The sequence below is a fragment of the Scleropages formosus genome, chromosome 10 (assembly GCF_900964775.1).
Source record: "Scleropages formosus chromosome 10, fSclFor1.1, whole genome shotgun sequence".
Lineage (NCBI taxonomy): Eukaryota > Metazoa > Chordata > Actinopteri > Osteoglossiformes > Osteoglossidae > Scleropages > Scleropages formosus.
In genome coordinates, this window is record NC_041815.1 from 6,635,917 (window position 1) to 6,661,939 (window position 26,023).

The 26,023-nt window shown below is 42.5% G+C and overlaps 1 protein-coding gene across 2 annotated transcripts in view; it reads left to right on the top strand.

Annotated features, from left to right (window-relative positions):
• gab2 (GRB2-associated binding protein 2) overlaps positions 1 to 25,695 on the top strand; it is a 47,390-nt gene extending 21,695 nt beyond the window's left edge. The window contains exons 2-10 of one of the 2 annotated variants that reach the window (XM_018763594.2): positions 8,293 to 8,593; positions 18,100 to 18,319; positions 19,402 to 20,006; positions 20,789 to 20,886; positions 22,019 to 22,304; positions 22,488 to 22,578; positions 22,673 to 22,775; positions 23,809 to 23,931; positions 24,754 to 25,695. In XM_018763594.2, coding sequence (XP_018619110.1) covers positions 8,293 to 8,593; positions 18,100 to 18,319; positions 19,402 to 20,006; positions 20,789 to 20,886; positions 22,019 to 22,304; positions 22,488 to 22,578; positions 22,673 to 22,775; positions 23,809 to 23,931; positions 24,754 to 24,897 — 1,971 coding nt within the window. In that variant the 3' untranslated portion in view covers positions 24,898 to 25,695. The remainder of the gene's footprint in view (positions 1 to 8,292; positions 8,594 to 18,099; positions 18,320 to 19,401; positions 20,007 to 20,788; positions 20,887 to 22,018; positions 22,305 to 22,487; positions 22,579 to 22,672; positions 22,776 to 23,808; positions 23,932 to 24,753) is intronic. The other variant, XM_018763602.2, reaches the window with a different exon arrangement.
• The last annotated feature ends 328 nt before the right edge of the window (positions 25,696 to 26,023 follow it).

Here is a 26,023-nt window from a genome sequence, read left to right on the forward strand (position 1 = left end):
CTTATGTGATGACCTCACCCTGTCAGTGCATTTCCTGCATCTGGCTGCAAGCGGCCTGTGATTATAAGGGTGGTGTGGTGGGGTTCTGCCTTCCTAGAGCCATATACTTCAGCCAGGGTGGGTCTTTGTGCGGATGCTGTGAGTCAAGCAGTGGGTTGATTAGAGCTCTGCTGTCTCCATAATGAGTCCTGTTGTCAGTGCCTGCTGAGGGCACACATTGTCAGGGGCCATTGTGTAGTTTAGGGCCCCTGTGGCCCTTCAGCAAACCCACACATCGATCCTTTAGTGAGGAGCAGGCTTTGGAAATCGCACCGCGACAGCTGAATGTGTGTTCCATCGGAAGTTTAACACAGCAATGCCTCAGTTTGCTCGGACTTGGGTCAAGATCCTTGTTTCAAGTCCAAAATCCACCAAAAATCCATCTGTGAAAATAGCACATGATGATGGCTATCGCTGAGCAAAAATGGCATCTATAAAGAAAGCATGCGGCTGGTTGGATACATATGGGGCCTACATTTTGGGTTTTGTTGCTGAAGTACACTGTTTAACTTGCATGCTGCATACACCTACGCTATTTTATTTAGCTGATGCTTTTCGCCAAATAATCCTACAACGTTAAGCTACTCATAGCTACACAGCTGTGTATTTTTTTCTTTGAGCAATTTTATGGTAAGTACCTGGCTCAAGTGGTGTTACAGCTGGAAGCAAAGCTTGAACCTGCAACCTTTGGGTCTAAAAGCAGCAGCTCTAGCCTTGCCACCTGTTAAGATGTTTATCAAACTGGTTATTTGTGTTGCAGCAAAATGCATACAGTTGTGTTTATGTCTTAAAGGTTCCCAAAAGGTTTTTAGTAGAAACTTACTTAAGAAAACATTTGAAGTTTGTGAGGTACTTCTATGCAGTTCTTAAGAACTTTCTAAATATGATCTTTAGAGCTTCATAAGTTATATCATAAGAAGCTAAATTATGACATGTGGTCGGTGAAATTGTAAACCAAAGTCCACCATGATAAGGATGTTACAGACAGATAGCTAGAGCTAAAATTTGTTTCAGAAAAAAAATAAAACTTGTTTTGAAAAATAAAATATGCATATATTTTGCATATGCACAGAGGTCACAGGTTTGATTCCTATCTTTGACTAGTATCCTTGAGCAAGGTACTTACCCTAAATTGCTCCAGCAAAGGTACACAGCTCTGTAAATGTGTAAATAATTGTAAGTAGCTTAACATTGTAAGTCACTTTGGAAAAAGGCATCAGCTAAATGAATAAATATAAATCTTTTATATTTATATTTATTCATTTAGCTTATGCCTTTTTCCAAAGTGACAGAAGGTTTAATAGGAGAAATGGGTGGCCTGCCTGCTAGCCATGTAGAAGCATCCATAAGATTGCACATTAAGGTTGTCTCTGTACTGGGAACATGAACAATTTGTCCACCGCACAGGTACCCAAGTCCTGAGGATCTCAGTCCCTTCCACCCACTGTCTTTAAAGAGTTCCTGTTAGAACAATTTGTATTTTATATAGTTGATTTGTTGTAGCTGTCAATTACTTTACACCGTTCTGACTATGCTCAACTTAACCTTTATCTGAGGGCTATTTTCAGTTGTGCTAAATATTATAAAATTGAGGCAAGTGTGTTTATGCCAAAATACCCATTTTCTGAATTACTTAGAGACTTTAAACAGAATAAATGAATGCTGAACTTAAATAAAGTTTCATTCATACTATTTATGTATATAATGAAAGCCAAAGAGCAACTCTTTAGACATTCATTGTAATCACGGAATAACTGAAATTAGATTTGAATTTTTGGTGTTTTATGAGGCAAGACTGAACACATTTACTTGTGTATTCATCATGTAGGCGACTCTGTAGCTAGTATCAATTACAGTGTAGAAGAATCTGCTGATTTCAGTCAGATTTTCTGGGAGCTGTAGAAAATTCAGTAACATACTCAATAAAGCTTTGATTTCCTGTAGGCTGTCTTGGTTTAGAGCACAAAGTCTGCTGAGTCTGAGGATTGTCAGAGAATGAAGGACTTCAGCTGTTAGCCTATTGGTATTATTAATAATACTGTTGTACCGTTGACTCTTTTGTTTTGCAGGTGTGCTTAGTACTTGAAAAGCCCATTGGCATTTGAACATACCCTGCCCTCTATTAATTTTTAAAAGCAGGGTTAAATGTAATAAATACTCATTTTGAGTATAAAAATAAATATTGGTTGTATTAGTTATATTATAGCCACTCTTCTAAGATAATACTGGTGTGAGTGACAGAAAGAGTGTGTTCCACTGGTGTATAGATGCATGACCCATGTAAGTACTGTGTCTAGCAGTGTAAGTCATCTTGGTGAATAAGGTGTGTGGGCTCATAACACTAGATAGAGTTCATTGGAAGTCTCTTTGGAGAAAAGTGTCTGCTACATAAATACATGTAAATAATGCCTTAAGAACTGATACTTGTAGGGTCACTACTGCTTATTAACAAGTGAAACTGCGTTCAGCTCATTTTCTATATAGTTGCCTTCCACGGAAGGAAGAATAATGCATTAACACAGTGGTTTGCCACTAGTAATAGAACTGGTGACAACAATGAAAACAAATATTAAGGGGGGGAAAGCCAGAGGACAGCAAAGAAGTGGAAAGATAGCCTTATGACTTCTACAGTAGAATAAAGCTTCTGTAGGTCCCAGCCAACAGGCTCCTCATCCCTCGTGTATGCTAACATTACACAATTAGGAAAAATGTTGGCAAAAGTATTTTATAAGCACTTTTACTGGTGCAGAAGTCATCCAGATATCCTCATGTGATCAGCAGGTGCTCCTGAATGGGGCAGCCAGTACAAACAGTGAATGCACACAGCCTTAAACCTGCTGAAGGTCATCCCCAGCATGCTGCTGTCTAGGGGTATCGGAGTGAGTAAGCTCAGACATATATGGTTTCGACACATGAAAGAGGCAAAAAGCAACATGGAGAGCAGAACAAACAATTTTACTCAGTGTATGTTAAGAAAAATATTGGGTAAATATAGATTTGAGTACGCGGGCCGCATTCAGGGAAGTGACATTTTTACGATTTAGCAGTGATAGATAAATTCTTATCTTATTTTTGTGTATGATGCATAATTTCCAGGGAGTCTGAAATACAGTGCACAGACCCATTTTTATCTAATATTTCAGTCATACAACTGAACTTCACCTTGACCTTTTCAGTGTGCCTGTACATTGCTTTTTATTTGATGGCCCCTACGATGAGCTGAGTTATGAGCTTTATGAAAACACATGGAGCCTTTAGGCTGCAGGTATCACTTCTGAAGACATTGACCATGTTTCTGTGTGATTATCAGACAGCGATCGTCAGATGCTCAATATCCTATCGCTGACCAGAGTTTCTTAATATTCTACGAAGAGCTGATTTAATGTAGAGAACCTCTAAATAATTAGAGAAATATGTTTATTAAATGATTAATAAACATGACCTATTAATGTTTAAGGCAATAGACATCAGATTTTGCAAATAAGGAGTCAAATTTTATTATCACTTCATTATCTGGAAATATGCAGGGATTTTTCCTTACTCTTACAGTTCAGAATTTATTTATTATTGTCCAGTTTCCTCAAGTTTTCCATACTAGTTTCAGACTCTTTGGTTTACTAGATCATTTCATTTTCAGTTCTATAATACAAAGTTGAATAAAATAGCCAGTTTTATTATTGCTTTATATTAGCAGTGTATATGTTTAAACGATTAGGTGTTTACAGTTGGTCTACTTTTTAACCATTAAGTCTGTCGAAATTATAAGAAAGTAACTCCAGCACTGTAATATTCGCACACAAAAGCAGACATGACTACTCAGTGTGCAGTTTAGAAGGCTGCATTTTTAAACTATGTTTTTGTATTTCATATATATATCAAATAATATAAATAAACGCTTAGGTAAGACAATAGCAATGATTGATCAGGTAATCATTCTGAAACATAGATCCTAAAAATATAAAAAACATACGCATGCTCAAGATAGACGTTATGGTTACTTTATAAAGCGAGAACCTTGAAAAAAATGATAGAGCCATTATTACGGAAGGAAAGGGTTTGAATTTTTAAATGGATTTGAACACCAAGGCATGTACTTGTGGCCAAACCCTAATTTGCTGCTTCATACAGACATCCCTCAATTTACAAAGTTGAATGATTTTCACCTTCACCTGCTGTCTTATTATTAAGAATCTTTTCCCCTTTTCTTAGAATGGATAACATTCTAGCTCATTCCTGATGCCCAGAATGTGAGTTCCATGATGCTGTTATCACATGACTGTGAACTATGTAAAATATCAGCACCAACCCGCTCTTAGTCACACCAGTCACAGGATGTGTGACCCACCCGTCACAAAGCCAGTCGTGTGTTACCCTTGTAAGATTTTGTGGACATACTTCATAAGTTTGTCTTCATAAATTGTCTAAATGTATGAGAGGAACACATGTCCTCAGTAGATTAAATCTCACTAAATGAATGAGGAATCTGTGTTATTATAATTAGTTTCCTCGGCTAAATTCCGGATATATTAAAAAATCTAATATTTGAAAAACAACCTATTTAACAAATAAGAAAAACAGATAAAAGCTTTGCCATTCGTTAGGCTATATCCTAGAAATAGCTTCTACTACAAGCTAACTTGATTAGAGAGATTCTGAACAGCAGCTGAAAAAGACACTGTGTTAAAAATTAAATAATTCAGAAGTCGTAAAACTTTAATCCTGAAAATGGCTGATTTTCATTAGCGAGTCTCCCCCAGAGAACATGCAAAGTTCCTTAGCTCCACTAAGCTCTTTGTTTAAGCTACTTTGTTTGCCTCTGTAAATATATCCTAATGTTTTTTTGACCATAGGCAGAACTTTTGAAAACTGTAGTTATGCAAATACTTTGGGTCCTCGCCTTTTTGGTGTTTATTTTTTTTTTTTTGGTGTTCCAAGTCTTTTTATGCACTTGTACATCTTGTAAGTTAACAGAAAACACTTAATGTAAAATGAGTTTCCTTTCATAAATCCTGTTTAGGTCACAGTAAGGCTTATTCATAAGAATGACTCAAAGAATGTTTGTCATCTTGTAATTGGGGAGGCCATGCAAGGTGTTTGACTTCATCCTGATGTTCAAGATATCGGTTGAATTTGTTTAGCAGTGTCTATGGAAGCATTGTGAGGACACAATATTTGCACCACAGGGTGCACTTGGTGCTGTAAAATGGTCCTGGTCTCATATTGCTTGGCAGGTATGTGACCATGCAGAGCAATAATCGAACCTCATGACTCCCAGGAGATGGCTGCCCATACCATCCCCCACAATATTTAGCAGCTGATGACAGACATTATGGGTTAAAGGCAACCTTTGGATTTCTCCAAACGTAAACCCATCCAGATCAAGTAAATTGGGTGAAAGATTACTTGTAAGACCATATTACATATTTCCTTTGCCATGTCTTTGGGCAGCTGGTAGTGTAGTGGTTAGCTCTGCTGCCTTTGCACCCGGTGGTCATAGGTTTGAATTTCACCTGGGGCAAGGTTCTCACCCTGACATTGCTCCAGCAAAATTGTCCATCTGTGTAAATAATTGTTAAGTTGCTGTGGAGAAAAGTGTTGGGTAAATGATAATGACTTCTTTGTTTTCTCTAACAGAGGAATTTAGCGGAAGTAACGAAATACTAGTTGCAATATACACTTTAGCCAGTCTAAAGTATTATATAAATTTGTCTTTGAGTGGTTATCATATATAGTAAAATTGCACTGTACTAAGGAAACTAAGATACTCCAGTCCAGTAAATTCTGATAGCTGCAACTGACATTTTCAAATAAACCAGTCATATTATTGAGCGCATCAAATTATTCCTACTCTTAGTATGCAAAAAAAATAAATATATGGATAGGGTTTTCTTCTGTGCCCTGTGATAGACAGCATCTTGTCATGGGTGTACCCCTCTCTGCCTTGCACCAAGTGCTTCCAGGATAGGCTCTGGTTGAGGACAACCCTTCTCAGGATAAGCAGTTATTGAAATCAGATGGATGGGCGGACAAACAGACACACAGGTTTTTTTCTGTCTTTCTTGCAGTAATAGCACAGGCTGTGGAAATAGTGGTTCTTACCCCAGGTGAGATCATCAGCCCATCAATCCCAGAGAACCCAGCAGTCGGCTGCCTTTGGCATTTATTGCTTCAGCAGAAAATGAAACCAGAAACTCCCCCACACCCCCCATCTGCCTCAGGAACATTACACTAATGGCTAAATGGATATAAATGCCCTGGACCGAGGAAGCCATTGCTGTCTTTTTGCCTGCTTTGTAGACCTGTCACAGGAGGTGGGGAATGATAACAGTAATGGGAACAAGGAGGTTCCCAGCAGGGGGTTATGGAACCTCATGCAATGAGATTGAACCTAAGTGCACACTTGTTACAACCTATTGTACAGGAAGAAAATAAGAATTTAATGCTAGTTTTTATGGGTCTTTTACCATAAACTCTCAAAGGCTTTTCCCTGGCCTTGATGTCTCCGAATACACTGATTAATAGACATATAACAACCTTATGCAGGTAAATGGAATTAAAAATACACGAGTCTCACACAAAAAGCACACCAATTACCATGTTTACAGCAGACTAATATCCCATTGTGTTTCCTAATAAAAGAGCGGCTGGCGATGCAATATGGCCATTCATTTCCTGTTCTCGCTCTCTGATTTGCAAAACCAAAGCGTGTCTGTTAGCATGTCCTTGTTTACCCTCCCCGACATCATGGGTGCTGCAGTGTAGATAGACAGGAAGAGGCTCTCAGGCAGGCAGCCTGGAGGGGGGGGTGCAGGGCGGAAGTGCTTCTGTGGTGGCATGCCAGGCTCCATCTACCCCCTATGTTTGCATGTCTGGCTTATAGAGTTTAGCCGCTTGCTACCCAGGGTGAGCGCTCTGAACTGCCGTTGTGTCCATGAATCACTGTGAAGTCAAACTTGTCTTACGCTACCTTCTGACATGAGCTTTCTGGAACACAGAGGTCTTTTGGCGAAGGATTCAGGCTGGGTTCCCCTTTACGGATAACTATCAAAATTCATAATAATCCTAAGACATTGATATTTTCCAGGAAAGCAAGCACATATTTTACATAACCGTGATTTGAAGTGTGAGGATCCCAAAAAACGCACGAAAAAGGCATAACAGCATAACTTGTTTCCGACTCCCAAAAGCTCGCCCTCAAATTTAGCATTTTTGGCTTTTTTGCTTTGATGAAATGATATTTTTGTGGCGCAGCAAACCCTAGTTTTTAGCGCGTTCGCTTTTGTGTATTTACTCTTCTCCAACGATAAGCTGCACTTGTCATTTTTATTGGCTCCATGACATTTGTTTATGATTCAAAGTAAGCTTTTGTCGCTCCTCCTATTTCACAGCTAGCAAATGCGCACCTCTTTGATCTGATTGGCCCATCATTTGCCAGTTATACCCCGAGGGTGGAACCTTCCCCCACCTCCTCCGCAGGTGTGTTTGTATTGTTGCAGCGGAGCCGCCGCCACCGCCGTAGCTCTATGTACAGTAGTTGTACTCCTGCTCTGCCAAGAATAGCAGCAGCACAGAGAGCACCTGCGCTAACTGATCTCACTCACTTCCTCCTCCGCTTCCTCCTCCCACTCCAACCCACAGATCAGGCAAAAGAGAAAACAGGCCCCTGTCTGCTTCTCCACTTTGTGTTCAAACAACTGGAAATAATGCAATGGCGAGGTAATGAGTGAAGGTTTCGCGTGTTCTACCTGTCGACTTTGTGCAAATTAAATCAACGGTTCAGGTTGCAGACGAGCACGCTGCGTTTTGCGCTACATGGCCATTTGATTTTTATGTAAGCGTTTGTGAAAACTCACAAATTAGTCAACAGGTAATTAAAAATGGTGCAGCAGATGTTGTCCTCAAAGGAGGTCAGCAGATGTTGTCCTCAGGAAGAGGTTCCAGGCTTGAAATATCAGCATGAGTAGTGTTTTTGAATGCGTGTATTCACTACATGAGCATTAAGCAGAGGGTTTGTGGGGGAGCGTGTCCTCTCAGTGTTCAGTCAAGCCTTATGTGTCTCTCCAGTATTACCGCATCACTTTGTTGAGTGCAAAATTTTTGGGTCCCAAAATCTGGCAAGTTGTTGCACCGCTGATTCGGTATATCCAGTGTGTAACTTGATGGGGACTGTCGAGGCAGATTGACTTATACAGATTGATGTGGTCATTGACCTAGGACACTGCATGTGATGATGGTTGCCACATTTTCGCGCAGGCCTGGAAGAAGCGCTGGTTCGTCCTGCGCAGCGGGAGGATGAGCGGCGACCTGGACGCCCTGGAGTACTACAAGAATGAGCGCTCCAAAAAGCCAATTCGTGTCATTGACCTGCACTGCTGCGAGCAGGTGGACGCTGGCCTCACTTTCAAGAGGAAGGAGTTCCAGGACAGCTTCGTGTTCGATATCAGGACCGCTGACCGCACGTTCTACTTGGTGGCCGAAACCGAGGAGGAGATGAACAAGTGGGTGCGGGGCATATGTCAGCTGTGTGGCTTCAACCAGTCAGAGGAAAACCACGGTAGGGCCCTTCTTCCTGCTGCCTGTCTGAGTGTCTGCTTTCGTGCTTTGCTTAACGCCGCCCTGTCTACCCCTTCTGTCTGTGCTAGCTGGCCTGTCTCTTGCTAGGTCTGCCAGTATTTCCTGTTTTTTTTCCCATTTGATTATGTTTTATACACCATCTCTCTCATGGTCTCAGTTCTTCACTAGAAAACAAGAGTTTATATTTTCTAACCTTTATGCTGCTTGGTTAGTAGAAATGCATTGGTTGTCTGCCTACATTTACATTTATTCATTTGGCAAACGCTTTTCTCCAAAGCGACATGCATCTCATAGAAAATACCATTTGTGCATTGCATTAGGAGAAAGAGACATAGTTGCAGACGTGTGATTCTTAAGTAAAGTTAGTCTCTTTCCACTATATGCACCGATGTTCATCGCTCGAGCAGGTGCATAAAACTCAGAATATACCATTCCTGATCACCTTATTACAATTTTTTTTTTTTTTTTTTGAGATACACAAACATTTATGTACAATACAGGAGTAGCGGCTGTGTGAAAGGCTTATCCGGGCATGATCATAAAATTAAGGTGCATGAACATTTACGCCTTACATGAACTTAAGGGATCATGGGTGAGGTGAGTCTGGAAAGGTGAGTTTTCAGACCCTTTTACCTGCATAATTTCAGCGTCATCTTCTATACATACAAATTTTTATCTCCCAGTGCTTTGTTGTTCATGCCATATATTGTACAATGTAAGGATCAAGATGAATTAAAATCAACCCAGGACATTTCCTTCTACTGTATATTTCATGTGAAAAATTTTAGAAGAAGATGATATCATTGCTGGATAGTGCCTTTTATTTTTTTGTTATCTGAGGAAGATGGCTACCAAGCCAAATGGATACAATGTCTGAAAGTTTTATTGATTTTCTTCGCCTCCCACCCTTGCTTTGTTTTGTTAAAGAAGGCCACTGACCTCTGCCATCGTTTGCAGCACAATGGCCGCACTTGTGCCCCAGTAAGACAGACCTTCCTGTAGCTGGCACATTAGGGAAATAAAGGGTGCTTTATGTCCCACGACCACAGCATCTCCTGTTTTTTAAAGTGTGTTTTTAATTCCTGTCACATGAGACAGCGATATTGTTGCTGTTTCCGCTGAAGGGATGAGGGGGGGGGCAGCTCAGGGGTTGTATTCTTGCTGGCCACGAAGGAGATAGAAATCCGTGAATATCTTTGTTTTGAAATAAGAAAATTGTACTTTTATGAAATGCACTACCTTTCCTTGGTGAGGAAGAGGATAAATTATCATTTAGAGACTCATTTCCTCCCCCCCCCATTTGAATGTAATGCAGACAAATTGTTCTCTTGGTGCCCTGTGTTAGCATATTGTACCTCTTGCTTTCAGAATCATTTACCACTGAGCCACTTATTTATTTGTATCATGATAATAAAAGCCACAGTTCTGAATTCCACTGGTAGGGAGCCTTGGAACACAACTCATTTAAATCTTTAAATAAGGTTAATTTTCTTCATCTTGTTCCAACATGCCTGGATGAGGTCTTTCTGTAATAGGATAACCCAATCATGGAGGTCAGCGGTTTCTGCTCTGCCAGTGCTTCAGCCCTCACATCCCACACCCACTTCCTCTTAACCCTTGTCTTAATACTAAGAACCCTCTTGTCTTACCACGACATGGAGTTTATGAGGCAGGTCGCCCAGGCAACAGCGCAAAACACACTGATGCGATAAGCAATACATCTTCGAAAAGGAATGCTACATTCAAGCGTAAGAAGTCAGGGGAGACTGCAATGATATAATGTTTACGATGGATGAGAATTGCGTAATTCAGAACGCCTGCCACATCATCGTTATTCTAAACTTTGTTGGAAAGGAGAGTCACGTGGGGCCATGCGGGCGTGTCCGTTTTGCGTGCATGTGAAGTTGGCAGGACACGTCTGAGGAGAATGTGACCTTTAGTTCCCTGTAGGAAACTGCGCTCCTGCTCAAATATTTACTATCACAATATTATTTCATTTTAATGCTTTGTTTCCTCCCATTAGGGTCTTTTCAGCCTCCTTCATATGGAAAACAATGACGTCTTAGATGTCACTTACTGGCCATAACATGCGGTTTGGACGTAAATACAAAGCTTGTCCGTAGCTCCTGCCATTCCCCTTGTGCGTTTTAGACCTGCTCCTCCTCTCTGCGGGGCTCAGTGCCACTTCATGAGGGCTGTTTTAATGACATTTCAGGATCTCATGAGGAACCGTGAGAAAGTAGCACTGGTCCCTGTGATGAGAAAATCATCCACATGTTTCTTGGCAGGATGGGCCTTGAGTCAAGAACCTTGTTTGACCGCCACCTCCTCCTCCTTCCTCAACAAATGTCTGTCTTTCCACCAAGACGCACAGATACACTTGTACACAGAGATACACATGTACACTCACACACATCTTGGCCCCATGCATGTCCCAGCAGCCTCCTTCCTGTCAAAGGCAAGTGCAGTCTTAGCCTTTTATGAGCAGAGGCCTTCAGCAGAGAGCTCGAATCTGCAGGACTGTAATATAAATCATCCCGCCCCCTTGGAAAATGACTGCTTTGCTGCACTTTCATTTCCCCAAAGCATAATGTTGTCATCCATACTTACATGTAAAAAATGAGAGATCCAGTTTCCTCTGGGCTAAGCGTTTCCCAAGCCTGACTACACAAAGTTTCCTCATTTCACCTCAGGGGCAGCCAGTGGATGCACTTTATGTATATGATCAGGACAGCCTGCCTAAAGTAGGAAGGAAGGACAGCGGGATACAAAAAAAGCATTGACCTAGCTGGGAAGCGGAAGGCAGACTCAGTGGGCCAGTTGTCTGATGAATGTTGCCCCCAGGTGCCTGAGCCTTCTTCAGACAAAATAATGCTACAACATGTGGTTGTGTGTGTGGGTGATATGTCTTCTCTCTTCCTCTCTGCACATCTCCATTAAGATTCAAAGCTGTGGCTGATGATTCTTACTCTCTTCTGATATCCAGTTAGGATATTTATTGGAGAATCTATTTTTTCTTTTTTTCTATTGTAAGGCTCCCTTTTTATACTACAATTTATATCTAAGAGTGCTTTCCAGTATTTAGCAGTATATTTTCAGGCCTTGTTGGAATCAGTCTGCATCACACACACACACACACACACACACACACACACACACACACTGGCTAAAGCCACTTGTGGTAGCAGCAAGTCAGAGCCTAACCCAGCAATGCAGGGCGTGGGGGTGGAGGGGAGGGGGGCACACCCAGGATGGGATGCCAGTCCGTCACAAGGCACCCCAAGCAGGATTCGAACCCCAGACCTGCCAGACAGCAGGATCCAGCCAAGCCCGCTGCACCCCCCCCCCCCCCCCCAGTCTGCATCAGTGAACCCTATAAAGCTGTTTTGTAAACATCATCCACTTAAAATAGAAAAAATTCCCTTGCTTGGGACCAGCTGTGAATTTCTCACATTTCCCTGTATCGGGTTGTTGTGAAAACCTGACAAAATTCTGCATTCATTCTTTATTAAATCTATCTATTCATTGATCCAATGATCTATCTATCTATCTATATCAGGCTGCCCTCTAGTACAGAATTGTAGTTGTACCACATTTCCAATTTTGTACATTTGTATGCTTGTTCACCTGTCAATCTTTGGTTGCTGTAGTCAGTTCTTATAGCAAGGATCTGATTTTGTACAGAAAATATTTGTGTTTCTGTATGAGAAGGATTGTAATATCCTCACTCACTCACTACTCACTCACCATCGCTTGTCCAAGTTAGGGTCTTGATGGTCCTGAGCCTATCTTGGAGCCACAGGATGGAAGGCTAAGTGGGCTACAGGATGGGATGAGGTGGCAAGCTGTAGCAGGGTAGCCACACACAGAATTGCAATATATATAACTCTTATTTCTTACAAGCTTTCTTTGTATAACAGTGTTCTTTTACAAGCGTTCCAAGTCATGAGCAAATATTATTTGTGCCCTGAAATTTAAATAACAAGCTGTCAGCTTTAACTTATGAGAAACCCCTCATGAGAACAGACATTTCAACTGAAAATACAAAGTATAAAATATCATTTCAAAATACATGCCTTGGTGACATACAGCATCACACAAGGAGAGCAGAATCCGTTCCCCAAACATGGCATGGCTTCTGCTGCTCATTGCCATTGCAAAATATCCATGCCAGCTCTTTCTCAAAAATCTTATGACTCCATCATGTATAATAATAAAGTGACAAAGCAATAAAGTTTTAAAATGCTAAAATTGAAAAAGCAAAGAAAAGCTTTTTATAAAACTTGAAGTGATAAACACAGGATTCTCTTGAAAGGCAATGTCATTAAGACTTTGTGTGATTTACTATTTATTTATCACAAATACACACACACACACACACACTTTCTGAACCGCTTGTCCCATACGGAGTCACAGGGAACCGGAGCCTAACCCGGTAACACAGGGCGTAAGGCCGGAGGGGGAGGGGAGACACCCAGGACGGGACGCCAGTTCGTCGCAAGGCACCCCAAGTGGGACTCAAACCCCAGACCCACTAGAGAGCAGGACCCAGTCCAACCCACCGCGCCACCGCGCCACCGCACCCCCCAACTTTATCACAAATAATCATAGAATAATGCAGCAGCGAGGGGTAATGAATGGTACAAGTGGCTCTTTTCAAAGGCAAAGTAAAATAAGTACAAGAATTAAATGTTTAGGTATTTACATTTATTTATTTTTTATTTATTTTATATGATGTATTTAAATACAACATCTCAAGAGTGCTTAACAACAAAGAAGAAACATGGCTTACAACTCTAAAGCAATTTAAAGTAAATGCCAGCATTTAAAACGTTACAATACAGCATTTAAACAGTACTTAAAATAACAACAATTAAACAGTGCTGTTCATAAAGTGAAAAATTACTGCAGTAATCCATCCATTTTAATAACCCTTTGCCCAGTATGCTGGTTCAGAGTCTATATAAAATGCTTAGGGTGTGAGTCAAGATACAACTTGGTACACAGGACACCAGTCCATTGCAGGGAAATCACACACACTCACTCACTCTGTACATTCACACACTATGAGGGGGTTAAGAGTTGTGCCTTTGGACTGTGGGAGGAAACCACACAGGGGGAATGTGCAAACTTCACAAAATAAAAACAAATTAAATAACAAATAGATAGATAGATAGATAGATAGATAGATAGATAGATAGATAGAACAAAAAAGCACAGTAAATGTAAAGAAGGAAAGGCAGAGTGAACATATGGGTCTTAAGACTGGATTTAAAGGTGCTCTGAGTAGTTCTGACATTCTAGACTATGTTTTGACATAGATATTATTCGTGTTTAAAAGATAAAGCAGGAATTTTACCTGGAGTTTTAAATTAACAATAATGAAGAATTATTTTCAAGGGAATTCTTATATGTATATTTTATTGTTATATATAAATTGTGTATATTCATATGTATATATGCATGTGTGTGAACAATTTTTTGTGACTGTGTGTGTGTGCTTGTGGGACTACCATGACAAGAATGTATCAGCAGTAACCCTTGCTGATAATCCGATCCTCTGGTGTGTAAGTGTTGGTGTAGCCTGGCACTGCAGACCCCTTAGGGCCAATAGGAAGATTAGCCAAGGGCCGCTGCACAGGGCTGGGCTGCTCTGTTCTCAGCTCTGCTGTTTTTTTCCACAAAGTGCCCTTCACAGCCATCGATTTTTTGCTGAAATAGCGAGAGGCCATGGCACTCTGGGGTCAGACAGCCGATGCCACCTTGTTGTCTGGCTGCTCCCCACCCCTTCTCCCCCCAGCCCGTCTCTATGACAGCATGCAGGACAGATGTAGAAGCTCTGGGAAGGCGGCATGGTACTTTTAATCAACCATATTACTGCGATACTGTCATCATCAGCCCGTGGTTCGGGAGAATGGCTCCCGAACAGGATATTTGCCTTTGAAAAGAGCTACCGGAGAGGTATGCAGAGTTTGAGTGTTTCAAAACAAGTGACTTTATTACTATCATAATAGTGTAATTGGCAGCGTTATGTTTCCACCAAGCATTCTTTTTTTGTGCGCACTACCATGTCCCCAAATAGATTAGGACAAAAGCTGTCTTTTGTTCTTCATTATCAAATTCAATAAAATGTGCATTGCAGCCAGTCACTGACAGCAGGGCTGTGTGAGAAATCGTGTCAGTGTGTCTGTCTGTGAACCCGTGGTCTCGGCCCAGCTGTGATAAGGCTTTTCCAGCACTGAATGGCAATGCGACCTGACCACCATCACCGTTGGGCGAAGATCATTGTGCACTTCCAAGTTTGGTCAGAGCCCCGGCGCCTTTGGCGCACCATCCCAACAAAACGGGGGCACTTTCAGTGACAAGTGGCCTGTGTCCCCTGCTCTTCCTCAAAGTCGCTTCTGTGACAGGAGCAGGAGAGCGGTGGAGTGTCCTAAGCACGACGTCAGAGGAAATCCCATCTGCCAACACTCTTTCTGTACAACCACACAATTCTGGTTCTCTGTGTTTTGTATTTGGAAAATTTTGCGGCTCTGGGGCTTGGCACCAGGTGCAGAAAAGAGAAGTGCTTTGCACCGTTCTCAAAGTGAAACTTAAGCACTTTTATCAACTCCAAGCAGTTTATCAACAAGAAAATAAATAGCCGAATTTTTTGCTGTCACTTTCAGAACATAAGAGCTGCTCAAAAGCTTTGCGCTCCACTCCTTCCTGTTTATTTCTCCGTTTGGAAACCGCTAGCATTTCGCTACTTGTTTTCGTGTTTTTTGCAAGACTTGAGGCAGGTGACACGGAGGAAAAAAGCTGTCTGAGAGGACAATACAGGGCAATATTTTGAGACGGAGAAGCAGCTCCCTCTTTAACAGTGTGGAATTGATTTTGTGTGAAAAGCCACAGTATTGTACTGGGGGCTATTGAGAAACAGGAATGAGAGAGCGCTCTGTGTCGCCACATCTGATGCTCGAGCCTCTAAGGCCGGTGTGGGTTCTTCTTCACACCCGTGTCTTCTGGTGTCATCGGGAGCAAACCGTCATGTAGCAGCACAGCTGAGCCTCAGGCAGTTTATAAAAATTGCAGTTAATTGTGCATCTTTTCCCCTTGTGTCAAGCAGGATGAGCAGAAAATGGCCTCACATTGCTCATCATGGCCCCGCTGTTCTCTTTGTGGTTTCTTCCAGGTAATGTGATTCGCACACATTCCACAGAGACTGCAAAATATCCTGTGTGATCAATTCAGGCGTAGTGTTAAATTGTTCCTGCTTCTCACCAGTGACTGAGTTCATTTTAATTCTGAGATTTTTTTTTTCTTTTTTTTAACTGCGAGAGAAAACTGAGAATCAGTTATGTTTTGAGCACAGTAACAGGTTAGTCTATTATATACTTTAATATTGATCATGTGTATAATCTGACATATTACGTAATATATACGTATGTTAACTATACATACATACTTTGCATACAGTCCTTATATTTATGCCACGGTGTAACTCCATCAGGCTATTCTAACGCAGAAGTAGGTAAGATATTGCAAAGACATTAACAACTGTATTTTTAAATAATACCATTTGTACATTGTGAAGCTTTTAGAACATGAGCAGAAGAGATTAACCTTTTCCCAGCTGACAGCGAAATGGCATCACAGCCCAATACAAATAGCTTCAGTGTGGCCAAATTGATCATTTATCCCATTAGTGTCAATGATGAGACACGATAGCTATTCCCTGAGCACGGCTCCCCTTTACTGTGCTCCTTTATAATGCATTGTGAGAGCTGGGATGTCAGGGGATGTCAGTCACACACATACATATGCACACACACACGTGGACACACACACAAAATGTCCTAAAGTATGTTCAGATTTTCTGTGGAGAGGGTGACTCAGATCACTTTCACCAGCTTGGAGGTAAGAGGCTTCCTCATCTCCCCTTGTACTCGGGGGGGGGGGCACCACCCGGATCGATATGTCTGAGTCGGTCAGTGGATCAGGCTCACCGCGAGAGATGATAGCTTTTACTGCCTTCTTTGGGAGTGTGGAAATGCTGTAAGTAGTCTTGGGAGCAGCAAACGAGACAACAAAAGAATAATAGAGGCTGGTCTTGAAAGGCCTTATGGTACTTGCCTTAGTGTGGCGCTGCACTGCTGTCTTCAGGGCAGGAATTGAAACGATTGTTCTCGAACCCCTCACGCTTCTGGCAGGGCAATGAGCCAATTTGTCTTAGCTTGAGAGCCTCAAGACAATGTCCTGTCAGCATGTCACAGCTGTGATATCCATTTTCCATAGCTGCAAAGAAGAGACGTGTGTCTACCATCATAGTGAAACGGCACTAAACCCTACTGCTAGGTGGAATAGGCTTACCTAAGGAAAGGTGCTCGAACTGTCCATTTTCATGGAGTTCATACTTAGAAATTATAGATCTCGGCTTTTCTATCACCTAGCCTATATTCTGCCAGTTTGTTCCTAAAAGTTTAAGACTTCTAACGGTAAGAGCTCAGATATCAGTTGAAATGTAAAACAAGGAACGATGTGAAATTCTCTACCTTTTCCATTGCTACTGCACTTTGAGGGTGTTTTTGTTATTATTATTTTGTTTTTATTCGTTTGGGCACATATTGATGTGGTTTGCCAAAATTATAGTGGCGAGGAATATAATTTCCTGCAGATAAGTTACCCAAATATTTTTTTCTGGGTACACTAATTAATGTTTTATACACAGAGGCATTTGAAGTCCTGCAGAATGTTGACCAGTACAAAGTCACTATACCATTAGTTGTTGTGGTTTTGTCTGTCTACTCAGTGTCAATCTTCCTGTCAAGTTGATTACTACTGCCATTGTAACATCACTGCTGATCTTTACTTACCATCAGTAATTATACTAAAAGAATACAAATAATCATAATAAACAGTGATGATGAGAATTTCCGGGGGTATATGGTGAGAGCAGCTGAAAAGCAGTAAATTCTTTGACGTTCTCTTGAGTAACGGCAGGCTGTTCAGAATGGATACAGACAGACTTGGTGGACTGTGTCTTTCAGCGATTTTTCTGGATAATCGCAACAAGGTTTTAGAGGCAGAGAAACGGTGCCTTGGAACCTAGCGCTGTCTGCATGCAGCGCATGAGCTCCTCCTCCCGGACACCGCATTGATCAAGGAATAGCGCGTCTCCATTGATTGAGTTAAGAGGGCACACTGAAAGCCATTAAATAAAAGCCAGGGATGTTTCTTTTCCAAGCCCTGATTTCATTTCCCTACACTTTGATTTCATTGATCATGGCGGAAAAGGATGTAAATGGCTTGCAGGGCCGGGCATTTCTGAACAGCAGTGCGTGCATTTTTTTTCTTTTAACGCCCTTCCTCTCGTGAAAAGAAAAATGTGTTAGAATCCTAGTCGCTCAGCGGGTTTATTTGCCATCCTTTGGTCGTTTTGCCATTTAGACAGTCATATAACAAGGCCCGGCTGTATCTTCTCTCTCTCTTTGCACTTGGGCACAGATACAGGGCGCACGGCAGCACCAACAGCCCATGCACCCCGCTCCTTGGCCACTGACCTGAGCGGATCCCTGAGGTCTTCCTGCGCCACCCACTCGAGCCAGCCAGTCCTGTTCACATTCGACGTCCCCGTGCTGCACTCCCAAGGCCCCCTGTCCAACAGCGTTCCACAAGACTACCTCTTCCTCCACCAGTGCATGAGCAGAAAGACAGAGAGCACCAGGTACGAGAGAAAAGCATCGCCACAGTTCCTATTCATAGTAATCGTAATGTGTTTGTTTGCTTAGCAAACAGCCCCATACAGCTGGTTACAGCACTTTGTTTACTGAGACAATAAAGGCCTGAAATGTGGTCACCGTAACCTATTGATCCCATTGCTGTTGAATTTTATTCTCTTCATTAATCCAGTTTTATTCTGAAAAATGTGTTTTAGCCTTTTAGTCAGCATTTTTCTCATAATGTCAGTGAAGTAAAACTGCCACTAATGAATAATTTGCATGTAAACTTTTTTTTTTTTTTTTTTTTTTTTTTTGTAAATGCAAGTCATTAAATGTGTTTCCTTTCAAAATTCCAGCGATATAACCAAGTGGCCTATTTTTTCTTTCACGTCAGTGCTATATTAATAGGTTAAAGTTGTTGTTGTGTGTTTTAGTAAAGCACAAAAAAAATATGTTCCCAGACTCTCAGTCCTAATGTCGCTGTTGGACAGTGACAGAGTGGTTATGAAAATGTTTACGACTAAAATGTTGTTTATGACTAAAATGCTAAGTATACTTATCCCTGCTGACAACAGAGGATATTTAACCCACATTTTGGTGAGCTTAGGGAGACTGCTTGCTTACATGTCATTTTAGTGCTGCTCTCTTCCTCCAAAAGAGGTGCGGGAAGTAGCAAAGTGGTTAGAGCCACTCAGATCCAGGTTTGAATCCCACCTTCTGCTGTAGCTCTCTTGAACAAAGCACTGACCCTGAATTTGAGATCAGTATACAAACCCAACATTGTGAGTCATTACGGAGAAGAGTCAGTTGCATAAATAAATAATATATGCAGTAATTTATAACGCTTTATAAAATGTCCTCCAGAACATTACATCCTACTGCCTTCTAGCTGATAACATATTTTTCTGTCATGTCGAAAGGCCACTAAGCTCAGTATGATGCTTGTGGTCTGAGTTCATAATTCCTTACGAAGGAGACAACCAACAGACGTTGTTGTTGAGAGATTTCTGGCACGAAATATGAGAGCAGATGTTCCACGTACGGATGACTGATGGGCGACTGACGGACGTGTCGCTTGTCACTGCAGGAGTGCTAGCTTCTCCCAAGTTTCACGGAGCAGCCTCGTGATGGGTGGAGACTCGGTGGGGCAGAGGGCCTCCCGTGGATTCTCCCACTGCCTCAGCGGCATGGGTGCCCAGCTGCATGGTTTCTGCAGCCTGCCCAAGCCAAACAGACCACTGGGCCAGCTGTCACCTGCCCAGGCCGATGCCACACGGGACACCTGCTATGACCTCCCCAAGGAGCGTAGCGTGGAGACGCATGGCCGCAACTGGGAGGCTGAGGAGCTGTACTCCTTCAAAATGCCCAATAACGTCCTTGCGGGGTCACATCGTGATGTCGATGGCGGTGGGGGAAGTGACCGCCCGCCTGACAACCGTGACCCTTCCACAGCACCTGGATCCTTCTACCAGATCCCCCGTGCCTTCGACAAGAACCACAACGCCCTGGCACTGGGAGGACCCGAGTCTCCTGGAACGCCCCCTCCTCGGCCCCCGAAACCCAGCCATGGTGCAGGGCAGCGTTGGGGGAGCCCGAAATCGCTTGGTGCGCACAACGGGGAGCCAGTTCCCGTGTCTGTCGCCCCTCGGAGAAACACCCTGCCTGCAGTAGAGAACATCAGACTCCACCGAGGTACTAGAACTGTAGTAGATGTAATGTAGCTCTTCCTCCCCATTCCATAATAAACACAGTGTTCCAAAGAGGGATGTATCTACAGTAAAGCAGAATAAATGAGAAGTGTCGGCCCCACATCTTTCTTTCTTTCATGGCTATTTTCCAGCTTTATCTTTGTCCTGCCCACTCCAGTCTTGCTGGGATCGCACTCGCAGCTGATCAGAAATAAAGAGGCAATCTGGCCGATGCCACGCTGGCAGGTTAATGAAATTGGAGCCATTTGCTGAGGTGCAGACTGGCTCGTTCCTGCCTGCTGAGCAGTAAAAGAGCCTGAGTGGCCTGCTTTCAGCCCCCAGGCGCTGCTGAGTCAGGCCAAGCACACAATACATTTTATATTTAAATTTATTTACCCAGTGGGCACTTTCATCCAGAGCAGTTTAAAAGTCAGTGCCCAGGAAGATGATTTGGTTGTAGGCAGATTAGTGTGGACTCACACTCATGCTGCATTATGCAGAATGTGGTGTGTGGCATAATGCTTCCAAATCCTCAGGGGGTCTGTCCGGTGGCACTTTTTGAAATATGTACTTTACGTCCCCGATATTAATTTGTTGATAAACACCTTGATTTGTAAAGAACAGCAATAAAGGCATTAAAGCATTCATTTAAATATAAAATAACAGCCACATAAAACACTCAAAGCATTGCTGCCCTGATTTGTCCTTTGTGTGTTTTTACAATCATGACCCTAAGTGTTGTTCACCTTGTTTTGTTATATTTTGTGTTTACTTTGCTTCTTTTAGGATCCTCATTCGAGAATAATGACCCCCAACGACAGTTCTACTTGAATAATTCTGGGCAGTCAGTGGACTTTGTGAATGAAGGCTTCAACTCGTACATGGTGAATCTTCATCTTCATGTCTTGCTAGATTTGTACCACTACTTGCACAGCCGCATTCAAGTTAAAGTGTTGTCATGACTACGTGGAGTGGACAAAACATCAGACACAGCACACGAAAAAAGGACTCAAAAATTTTCATAAATCAAGGTAGTCAAAAAAGTCATATTAACGTGAATACCACTACTCCTCTGTCATCTACAAACGAGGATTTACAATTGGGCTCCCCAAGACAAACGGACTTTCGAATTAGTATCGGAGTTTCTAAAGTAAAATAAGCTAATGGAGTTTGACCAAAGAGTCTTTACAAAAACTGAAGATAGCTACAGTTCCAATATCAGCAAGATTATTATTTAGAAAGGGGGAAAATTCTGAAAGTCATGACACTGCTGGTATCAATGGCCACTGCTGAAAAATGCATAATCCAGAGTAATGAGCACACTACTGAGTTGTAATGCAATCTGCTCACTCATCTTTTACTCATTCTGCACTATATTGCTTTTTGCACTCTGTCCAGACAGGATTATTTTTGAGAATCCCAAGGAATGCTGTCGTTGGTCTTCCATTTTGTGGAAATCATTGCTTTGATGCTTGCTCTTCATGGTCATGGTTATTTCCCTTTTTTCTGAAATGGTAACTCATATAAAGGATTGGTCTTATAAACACCTAGATGAAATCAAAGGCCCTCCACCGTCTTCCCATCTGTAGCTCGAGAATATTTAACCTTTTTCAGATGTCCTGGAGTGACTTTACACAGCTCAGCACTTGAATGACACCATTCCATGAATAACCAAAGCTCTTAGGAAAGCCATGTGTTCCCACTGCACCCTACAGCTCAGTTAAATTTTTTTTAATTCTTTGGGGATATTCTATCCACACCCTGTAATTATCTTGTATATTACTTGATAACTAGATTAGGGTTTATAGGTGATAATGAGAACAGTTACATTGTTAAATAACTTTAAATTCCAGGAACAGGAATGTTTTTGAATGCTTGTACAAGGTACGTCAGCCTCCACAGAGCCAATGAATCTCCGTATGTTCAAGAGTTGAACTATAGATTTATGACCAATGTCAGCAGCTTTGGTTGAAGGTGAATAAATGCTCTGAATATAAGTGAAATACTTTGCCACAGAGAAAGAAGACCCCTCTAACCCGCTCTGAGAGCAGCGACTCTGAAGACAACTATGTGCCCATGAACCCTGGCTCCACCTCGCCGCCTTCCAACTCTGCCCTAGCGGACAGTCCGCAGAACGTCTACATCCCCATGAGCCCCGGGCCACAGCACTTCAACTTCCCCGGCTTCTCTGCAACGCTGCCAACCCGGAAAGCCAGCTCGACCTCCCCTTGTCAACGGCCTGGGCGCTTGAGCGACGTCATCCCTCCCCCCATCAACCGCAACCTCAAACCTGACCGGAAAGGTGCGTCTCGCTGTTAGTCCCAGTCAGTAGCCATTTAAGAAACTGTATTAATTTTAAATCTTTCCCTTCACTTCTACCTCCAGTATTTCACCTTCTCAACACTGAATGCTATTGTTTATTTATTTATTTTTTTTTAAATATTTTACTTATGTCACGTGAATTTGTTACATTTTTTGTTTTCAGCAAACCCAGTGCCCCTGGATCTGAGAAACAATGGCATCATCGACGAGCTGCCATTTAAGAGTCCCGTCACTATGTCATGGACCAGGCCTGTGTATGTATCTTTGAAGCCCATCAATCGTGTTCAACCCCAAGGGTTATTCCACTGGAGGAGCAGGAAAGAATCACACTGTCCTGGTTTCTTACAGGCCCATCATGAACTCGGTCTCCCTCCAGCACTGCCGGCCCGCCTCCACGCAGAGCATCACCAGCACAGACTCCGCAGACAGTGAGGAAAACTATGTGGCGATGGTGAGCCCGCTCTCATTCATTAGCCATGACATACCAATTAAATCTATGAAGGCCTTAGTCCCGGAGCTCTTGTTCCGTTTTCATTTAGCCATTTGACTCTCACCAGGCAAATCAAAGAACCATTTAGATTTTTTTTTGAATACGCAATATGCCACAGTATTCAAGTCATTAATGTGCCTGAAAAGTAAGAGGGTGGTACAGTGGCAGAGCGGGTAGCACTGGTACCTCACAGCTCCTGGGTTATGCATTCAGATTTGCATTCAATCCCAGTTCGATATATGTGTCATGATGTTCCCCCGGCGCGGTTGCGTCGGACCCAAGTGCGGAGCACAGGAAGCTTGGTCATGGGGCGGTTCGGTAAACATTGTCAAAAAAACTGGCAAAGGGTAACCGATGTGCAAACAGAATCCAAAGGGGTAAATCCAAAAACCGTAATCCAAGAAACAGGCAAGTGATCAGGCAAACCAGTGAGTCGGAGACGAGGAGCAGGGCGAGGATGAGAAGCGGGGAGCAGGGCGAGGAGCGAGGATCGAGGAGCAAGACAAGGAGCACGAGTGATCAATAAGGCTGAACAAGGTTCCGCACAGTGCTGTGTTTCGCATTCCCTTCTTATACCTGCATTTAACGAGTCGTGGCAGGTGTTCCCTGTTGCGCCGCCGTGGGGGGCGTGACAATATGTAGGGTTTGTATGTCCTCCCTGTGTATGAGTAGATTAGAGCAGTTCAGATACATGCTTCTGTGTGTGTGTGTGTGTGTGTGTGTGTGTGTGTGTGTGCGCGTGTGTGATTATTCCATGATAGGCTTGCAACCTGTCCAGTGTGTACCCACCTCTTGCTCTATGCCCCATAGACTGGCTCGTAACTACTGCAACCCTGCGCTGAACAAGCAGTTAATCGATAACTAAAGAAAAGTGAATGAGAAGTTAATTGCAACTGAACGTTTTAGTTTTATTTTACTTATCACTTTAATACATGCCCTTCATATCTGAATGCATCAGAACTAATGTTTCCTGGCCTGTTCGTCTGTATTTTAGCAAAACCCAGCATCTACCTCACCAGCTGTGAGTGGCACCAGCAGCCCGGCCCCCAGGAAGAGTGGCAATGTGGACTACCTGGCCCTGGATTTCCAGCCCAGTTCCCCTAGCCCCCATAGGAAGGTAAGCTGAACCCCTTCTCTCCACACCCCTGGCCCTATAATGCAAGAAAGTGTTAGGCTGTGTGGTTGTGCAGCGGTGGACAATGGAGAAGCTGGGATCAACATCTCTGATCGGATTGCCTGAAACAACTGGATTATGTCTTCTCTCCACGCTAACATCACGTCTGCATAGTTAAACCAAACTGAACTTTGTGGTTGAAGTACCCCGCATAGAACCATTAAATTTATATTTGGTCATTTAGCTGACACTTTTCTCCAAAACAACTTGCAATGTTAAGCTACTTATAATTATTTACCCATTTCTACAGCTGGGTAATTTTACTGGAGTAATTTAAGGTAAGTACCTTGCTCAAGGATACTTCCGCAGGAGGTGGAACTTGAACCTGTGACCTTTTGGGTCCAAAGGCAGCAGCTCTAATTAATTTGCTACCAGGTGCCCTCATTATAATACGATTTAATGCATAGGAGTGGTGGGAAGCCACTGCTACTTGGACTCCCAGCGGTTTGTATTTTCTTCCAGTTCCTTGACCTGGGAGTTTTTTTTTTTTTTCCTCAGTTGCCAAATGCTGTTTTTCATAACAGTACTTAACTCAATTCTTTGTTTTCATTTCGTTTCCTTTGTTGTCACTTATGTGTCACTGTATATGTACATTTTTTCACTTCTCTGTGTCACTTTGGTGTGAAGAGTGTTTTATAAAAATTAATTCCAGGGTGTAGGGACATGTGAGGTGGACAGCACACAAGGCTACATGTCCAAATCTTTAACCTCTCTACCACTTCCCCATCTGTATTGCTAAAGCTGTGTTTTATATCATGCCCACAGCCTTCTACATCTTCTGTGACATCGGACGAGAAGGTGGATTATGTCCAGGTGGACAAAGAGAAGACCCAGGCCCTCCAGAACACCATGCAGGAGTGGACGGATGTCCGACAGTCTGCTGAGTCCGTGAAGGGCATCAAGTCCTGACAGAGGGCCCGAATCTTACTGGCCACTTGGGGCAAAATTCAAGACCGTGACACAGTGCTCCCGCCTCATGTGCATGTTCCTCATGCTGCCAGAGTGACTTCATACTGTTACTGTGGAGATGGACACACGAGAGGGACTTAACCAATGTGACTCTTAAGCCATAGCAAAATGCTGAGTTTAAAGCCATAGCAAGTGCTACTTCCTAACAGCCATTGACAGCATCCGTTTGCTTTGCGCAAAGTCACACAGTACAAGATGGCCCAACTCATTAACAGGTACATATTGCTTTCTGGGTATGGCACGGATGGAGAGAGAAAAAGAAACTCAGTGATCACATGACTGTGCTACTGAATTTCATCAGCCTTATACAAATGGTTAGGCATGCAATGCAAACAAAAGGTTGCCAAGGTAACAGCCAGCCTGTAATTAAGAGATGTAATTAAAAAGAAGTGCAAGCTCTACAGATGCTCTACAGTACAAACAGTTCTCTTCTTTGATAGTCATGCATTGTGTACTGCTTTATTTAGGAGGTCAGCAGATTACGGCCACTATTCACTAAGGAGGGTCTTTTTCCTTTCTAACACTGCCTAAATGACAGGCATCAAGAGGCAAAACCTTTGAGTCGTATTGAACTCATTGACTTTGGAGGAGGAAGTCTGGATACAAAGGAAATATTTACACGCTATAGTCTGGGAACTGGATGTGCTGCATATATTCCATGGAACACTTTTCACTGAGAAGTGAAGTCAGTGCAGCTGTATAAGTGTGGTTATACATTCCTAGAACAGAAAAAAAAAAAAAAAATTGTAGTTTTGCTCTTCTGAAGCCTAAAGCAATCATTTAAAATGACTTGCTCTGGCTTCAATGCTGTATTTGTTTTTTTTTTTTTTTAATTTTGTTTTTTATATTTTTTTGTCACCTAAACGAATCAATATCCAGCAAGCATACAAGTACGTTTATTTCAGGAGTAACGTTCTGTGTACAGCCTTTGCAGGGTTTCTGTCAACATATGGGCTGACCTTTAGCTGGTAATGTATGACAAATTAGTACATTTGTTCCAAGAACAGCAATAGTTTTCTTAGCAAGTAGGCATACAAGAATGACAACTGCCACATACACAGCCCAT